Here is a 7365-nt window from a genome sequence, read left to right on the forward strand (position 1 = left end):
TTTCCCTACATCAATTCAGGTCTAACATCAAGAGAATCTTGACCGATTGATTCATTTTTTCTTCTATTCTATTTTTCCAATATTTCCATTATTTTTATACTTTAGTTTAGTTATGTAATGTGCTATTTAATCATATTATAGCTTTCATTCCTTTCCTTTTCATTTGTTTATTTTGTATTTACCTTTTTCATTTGTTTTTTATATTTGTAAATTTCAATTTCTTCTTATATTCTATCTTATAACCTTTTCCAAATATTTTAATACTATAGTTTAATTATGCAATGTACTACATATTTTGTCATGCCTTTATTCTTTACTTTTTAATTTGTTTTCCTTATATTTATCTTTTTCATTTTTGTAAAAATCTATTATTGGACTCGGATGTTACATATATTATTTATTTACTTTTTGTGTTTTTTATACCTATCTCTGTACATCCTGTCTGTTGATTTTTCAATTAATAAAATAAAAATAAAATAAAATAAAATAGCGACTTTTTCGGTAAGTTCTAGTCGCGAAAAGTGCAAATTTTGTAAATATTTTACCGAATTCTTTGAATGAACAGACCTTAAAGGGTAAATATAAATTGTAAAAAATGGTAAATTTCAAGTCAACAGATATGGTCGAATTGGGGTACGTTTCGGCTGATTGTTGGTGTGTGGCTACAAGACAAATATTGTACAAGGGCAAGTGCGATATAGAGTAGAGTGAGTCGAGTGCAAGTCGAGTTGGGATATGTTAGGCGGGCGGCGGCTGCGCCCCATTTCATCCCCTCACCCCCCCTGCGAGCGCCCCCACCGGAAGTGAGTACAGCCTTCGCCCCCCACCCCCACCCCCCGTTCCCCACAATCGCCACTTCACCGCGAGTGCGCAAACTTCACTTCTGCGGTCCACGTCATTGTAGGTTATGTCACTTCAGTACACCCACTTATTAGTAAACGTCAAACTTTGCCTAATTGCACCTAACGTCAAATACTCCTCACAAAAATATACTTCTATTCCTTTTTTGACGTTTGCCAATTCCATTTCGTTCATACAATATTCCGTATTATCTTCACCCTGTGAGTGTTCACTTATGCTAAAAAATATTGCTTCACTTTGCACGGGTCGCGAGACAAATGCAGCAATAATTATTATGAAAGATGATACTTAAGTGCGAAATGGTGTGATTGTCATCTGTAACATATAGCCAGCAGTATGGCTCGATGGTAGCGTGTATGTTTAGCACCAAGTGATCAGTGGATTCGATCCGCTATGCTGCTGGTTAGATTTGGGGTATTTGTGACTATAAATCGATCGTTTCTTATCAGAGTTTACCAATTTTATCTGATCATTGTTGAAACGGTTCCTCGAAAATTGGCAAAAAATCATCTTTCCTGTTGTCACAAATCTTCTGTATTTATTGTGTGTACAATTTGTAAAAATTATGTTCAAATCTATGTAAATCCATAGATGTCTCAATGGATTTATTATTTAATTAATTAATTGTTATTTCGTGTTCTTCAAATTCTCGAAATACAGTGATTTATGTAATAATAAAATGCTGCATTGTTTGTAATTAATTGTCCAGGAAGGCGCATTTTGGCCTTCCTGGTATATATCTATGTAAAATAAAAAATAAAATATTGAACGCATTCAAAATCCTAATAGACATTATTTTAAGTAAAACAAGATTTGTTACTTTATTGTTCTGAAATAATAAAGATGTTGAAAACCCCAACAGATAAACGATATTTAAGAGCTGAGCATCAATAGTGTTTCAATTGAAACGTACATACAAATGGTTGAGAAGATAAGACGGTATGTGGGTTTATACCGCATACGGATATCATATAAAGCAACTATTATTTCTGGCTTGTAACACACGCTTGTGTCAACAAAACAGTCATAAAGGATTTGTCTTCTTCTATAACTGCTTTGAAGCTCTCAATACATGAATAATCATTACTTTTATCAATGTTCCAGGTGAATATTCTCAACAATGTCGTCTTCGGCGATATATATATTGGACGTGAAGGGAAAGGTGTTGATATCGCGTACATACCGCGGCGATATCGAGTTGGGAGTGATCGACAAATTCATGCCGTTGCTCATGGAAAAGGAGGAAGAGGGTCTCGTAACACCTCTGTTGCAAACCAACGAGTGCACCTTCTCCTACATCAAAACAAACAATCTATACATAGTGTCGACGACGAAGAAGAACGCCAACATCGCCTTGGTATTTGTATTTTTATATAAAATAGTAGAAGTAATGACTGAATATTTTAAAGAATTGGAAGAGGAGAGCATACGGGACAATTTCGTCGTGATCTACGAACTTTTGGACGAGCTGTTAGACTTTGGATATCCTCAAACGACCGATAGTAAAATCCTGCAAGAGTACATCACGCAGGAGGGTCACAAACTCGAGATACAACCGAGGATACCGATGGCCGTCACCAACGCCGTGTCGTGGCGGTCCGAAGGCATCAAGTATCGCAAGAACGAGGTCTTCCTCGACGTCATCGAATCGGTGAATCTACTCGCCAATTCCAACGGCAACGTCTTACGGAGCGAAATAGTCGGCGCTATCAAAATGAGGGTGTACCTTTCGGGTATGCCGGAGCTGCGTCTCGGTCTGAACGATAAGGTCCTGTTCGAGAGCACCGGCCGAGGCAAGTCAAAGTCGGTGGAATTAGAGGACGTCAAATTCCATCAGTGCGTCCGACTATCTAGATTCGAAAACGACCGGACGATCTCGTTCATCCCGCCAGACGGCGAATTCGAGCTGATGTCGTACCGTCTGAACACACACGTCAAGCCGTTGATTTGGATCGAGTCGGTGATCGACCGCCACGCTCACTCCCGAGTCGAATACATGATCCGAGCCAAGTCGCAGTTCAAGAAGAGGTCGACGGCGAACAACGTCGAGATCGTGATACCGGTGCCGGCTGACGCAGACTCTCCCAAGTTCAAGACGACGATAGGCAGCGTCAAGTATACGCCGGAGCAGAACGCCATCACGTGGCTGATCAAGTCGTTCCAGGGCGGAAAGGAGTACCTCATGAAGGCGCACTTCGGACTGCCGTCGGTCGAGTGCGAGGACTCGGACGGCAAGCCACCGATACAGGTCAAGTTCGAGATACCGTACTTCACAACATCGGGCATTCAAGTGCGGTATTTGAAGATCATTGAAAAGAGCGGGTATCAAGCGCTGCCGTGGGTCCGGTACATCACGCAGAACGGAGACTATCAGCTTCGCACCAATTGAATCACATTCCGTTTCGTATTTGTATATGTATATGTCGATGCGGTGCAAACGATCGACAAGCGCCAGACAGACTGAACAACAGATTAACGACACGTTTACCTTATGCGTGCGCACTGCTCGCACTTACACTAAGCGAAATCTACCCGAAGTCCCGACATACACCTACCCTGTAAACGTTCTGTGCTTCTGATACTTTAGTTCCGAATTTTGCCTCATTAAACTCGCCAGAAAGATCCAACTCAATTTTAATAATTGCATCTGTGCACATCGAAAGGTTACTCGTCATCTGATGTGCAATCTGTCATTCGTGAAGTCGAGAATTGCGTTTAAAGCACCCATCCAGTTAATCTGTGGTTCAGTCTGTCTGGCGCTTGTCGATCGTTTGCACCAAAACCTGTATATGTTTGTATTAAATTTTGTTTTCAATAAGATTATTCAACAACTCTCGCTTTAACGCAGATGATGCGAATATATTTTTTAATCTGCAATGAAGTGCGTCCCTCAACAGTATTGCACATAGAAATTATATTTATATTATTATACCCCGGCGCGATCCGAGTGTAGCCTATGAATGTTCGTATGTTCGGCTTCAACCTCGCAGCGGTCTATTCATAATTATATTATAATAGTATTTTAAGGACAATTCCACTTTATTGTATTTAAATTAGTTATATATTTTAGATTGATTTGATTATGTGTATGTAATGCTTTCCTAGATAAAATTTGATAGTCCCGAGTCAATTGTTAACCCTTTGCCCGCGGCAGTAAATATAGCGAACAAGCCCTGTATGCGGTACCTTTTTCGCGAATTTGGCAACGAATTTTTCGACCTTAAATACAGATATTAATATTTACTCAAGTAACCAGATATGTTAATTAACACATAAAGTATTATTTTAAACAATAAAATACATAATATATCTCGTAGTCTTCGCTTAATTGTCAAATAGTCATTCTTCATACAATTGAGACGTATCGTCGCCATTGTTCAACAGACGTGACGTCACATAAATGAGGTTTCAATATGGTTCCATAAAAAACTAATTTTGACTGGTATATATTCATTTTAAGCAAATTGAATAGATGGTATTCAACTCTCAGTAATATATTCAACCAATTTTGAACCTTAAAACAGTTGAAATAGGCGCATATAAGGCTCAAAATCTCGTGCAAAGTCCAGAAATTCTATGGAAGACAGCCGCGCTACAGACTTGTCGCGCAAAGCTTCCATAGAAGACGGCCGCGGGCAAATGGTTAACTGCTGCATTTTGACTGCAGTGTACACGGTTTGAGCCACGTTAATATTTTTAATTAATCACTGTATGAATTTTTTTATTATTTTATAATACATACATATTTTTATATGAAAGAACTATTAAGTTAAATTTGTACGTACTTAATTAGATAGCGAAAGAGCCCAAACTATCACGTCTCACTGTAAATTATAACCGCTTATTATTATTATATACTAAATTTTAGGAATTTATTACGTCTTGAGTAATTTTGGGTGCTACTGATGATGTTTAACCAACAGAGTGAATGTTATTGTAAAGTAATTGTTAATTATATAATAATAATAAAAATAATTTGAAAACAACAAGTCTTTTTACTTTATTTATAATGTGAAGATGAATGTTTGTGTGTCAACTCTATACAAATCTACAGTTTTCAATGTTTCCTTTCTTTCCTCGTGTTTGAAGGTCGTGACTTTCCCTTCTTCTAACTTCCATAATGCGGGTCGTTGTGGTCCTCCAGCTCTGTTGACACTCCGCAGCTTGCATTGACTCAACTACAGATTTCCTAGTAGCAGTCCTGACCTGGTCACTCCATCTTGTTGGGAATCGTCCTCTTCCTCTGCTTCCCTCAACACTTCCCAGAACGATCAATTTTTCCAGGTTGTCCTGATCTCGTCTCATAAAGAACTGGAGGATACGCCTAAGACAAATAGATGATAGCCTATTGCCAACCAGCAGCTCTTGCAAGATGGAAGCATTGTTTCTTCTCACTATCCAGAGGATTCTAAACATCCGACACCACGTTCAAAAGCGTCTATTCTCTACCATTCTTGATTATATTCTATTCTCTACCATATTTTTCAATGCTTTTACAATCGTTTCGTTACTAGGCGGAAAAATCGATACAAAAACCTTGAATTTCATTTCCTTCATAAAACAACATACGTAATTACGCTTACAACAGTATCTTTAAACAAAGAAAGAAAGAAGGTACAAATATAAACCGCATCTCACTCCAATTTCGTGCAACGTTACAGTTTTGCAAAATTGCATGACATGTTCAGCCGTACAAAACCAATTCACTCTACCGTGCGTAAAAAGAGTGGTAAAAAAAATGAAAAAATCGATAAAAGTAATACCAATTATTTTAATGAAAATCCACAGAATTCAAATTTGTATGTGAAAAAATGTATTTAAAGACATGTATGTATGTACACCATTATATAAAGCTAATTCCAGAAATTCACAATATGAAAGAAATATTGACTGAATAAATAATAAAGAAAATATAAAAATGAATGTCTGTGTGTGTGTGTGTGTCTCGAATAGGCTCCTAAACCACTGAACCGATTACGATGGAACTTTCAGGATTTATTGTATGCATGTCCGGGAAGATTACTGTGAAAAAAAACGGGAAAAAAGGGGAACGGAAACGGGAAAAACGGGAATGAGTGTCATTGCAACGCAATAATTTCAAATGTGTTCGATGCCTGCGTTTTTCCGACAAATGGGAACGGGAACGGGAATTGCATGCGTTATTATGGCATTGCAACGCATGCCGGGGTTCAGCTAGTATAAAAATAAAAAAAGGTATAAATAATTGAGAAACGTAGATGAATAGGTTAAAACCACATCCAATAGAATTATCCCATAAAAATATCATTAAACTAAATAAAAGTGTGAAAAACAATCTTAAAATCAGTCGAAAATCGTTGAAAACACAAAATGTATTTATCGCTGAGTCACTGGTGTCAAAAATGTCATGAAGGTGTAGGCGGGGTACGATGTGTTGACCGTATCCCGGCCTAACGAAACACTGTTGTGTGGTTCAAAGATGGGGTCACCAATGTAGGCGGGGTAGCGATGTGTTGACAGCGCTGTTGGATGATCAGAAGGTTGCGTAGATCACGTCGGAGTAGTACCAATGTAGGCGGGTTACATGTGTGTTGACCGTATCCCGGCCTAACGAAACACTGTTGTGCTAGTTTTATAAAGCTTTATTGTTTGCCTATGGTTGTACAAAGGTATGGTATTTGTGGGCAAAAGTATGTCGTTCAGCGGTCTCTGGATATGGTAGAGTGTCGCTGGCTCAGCATTCAGCTATGTACGGAAGGTCTCTGGATACGGCAGTGTGTTGCTGGCTCGTCCGGCTGGTTGATCTTCCAAGTCCGCGTAGTGTAGTGGTGGCTGGTCAGGAGCTGTATGTTGACTGGTCTGCTGCTGTGTGTCGACGCTTGCTGCTGTGGGTCGACTGGTCTGGTGCTGTGTGTCGACGCTTGCTGTTGTGGGTCGACTGGCGTTGTTTGGGTTGTACCTCCTTTTATAGTGTTTTTGGAATGCTTGGTGGAAGTGGTTATTGACGCGTACGAAAGGAATTTTGTTTTCGTCGAGGCGTCGAATTTTCTGGAATGCTTGATGGAAGTGGTTATTGACGCGTACGAGAGGAATTTTGTTTTCGTCGAGGCGTCGAATTTTCTGGAATGCTTGATGGAAGTGGTCGTACGAGCATTTAGTTTATTGATGCGTACGAAAGGAATTTTGTTTTCGTCGAGGCGTCGAATTTTCTGGAATGCTTGATGGAAGTGGTTATTGACGCGTACGAGAGGAATTTTGTTTTCGTCGAGGCGTCGAATTTTCTGGAATGCTTGGCGCCTTTCCGCTCGATGTATTTTAATGGTGGCGGCGTGTTTCGACCGTTTTGGTTCCACTCGACTGGTAGGGGCGTTCCGCCTGAGTTTAATATAATGACTGCAGGTGCATGTCGTCTGGGTTTCGGGAATGTAGTTTGTTGTTGCGGAATATTCTCGAAGGTTTCGATGACGATGACGACGACGAGATTCCTACAAAGGATTTAAACATTGTTTATTTACGAGAAAAATA

The 7365-nt window shown here is 39.3% G+C and overlaps 1 protein-coding gene across 1 annotated transcript; it reads left to right on the plus strand.

Moving 5' to 3' along the window:
• The first annotated feature begins 646 nt into the window (after positions 1 to 646).
• On the plus strand, positions 647 to 4840 carry LOC143911703 (AP-1 complex subunit mu-1-like). The gene is made up of 3 exons (XM_077430708.1): positions 647 to 803; positions 1966 to 3283; positions 3610 to 4840. Exon 2 carries the CDS (start codon positions 1982 to 1984, stop codon positions 3248 to 3250), a length of 1269 nt encoding a protein of 422 aa, XP_077286834.1. The 5' UTR covers positions 647 to 803; positions 1966 to 1981; the 3' UTR covers positions 3251 to 3283; positions 3610 to 4840.
• The last annotated feature ends 2525 nt before the right edge of the window (positions 4841 to 7365 follow it).

The sequence above is a fragment of the Arctopsyche grandis genome, chromosome 5 (genome assembly GCF_051622035.1).
Source record: "Arctopsyche grandis isolate Sample6627 chromosome 5, ASM5162203v2, whole genome shotgun sequence".
NCBI classification, from domain to species: Eukaryota; Metazoa; Arthropoda; class Insecta; order Trichoptera; family Hydropsychidae; genus Arctopsyche; species Arctopsyche grandis.

Bases quoted from the DNA above. Each gene is read 5' to 3' on its own strand.
- LOC143911703 (XM_077430708.1), top strand. From the start codon at position 1,982: ATGTCGTCTTCGGCGATATATATATTGGACGTGAAGGGAAAGGTGTTG.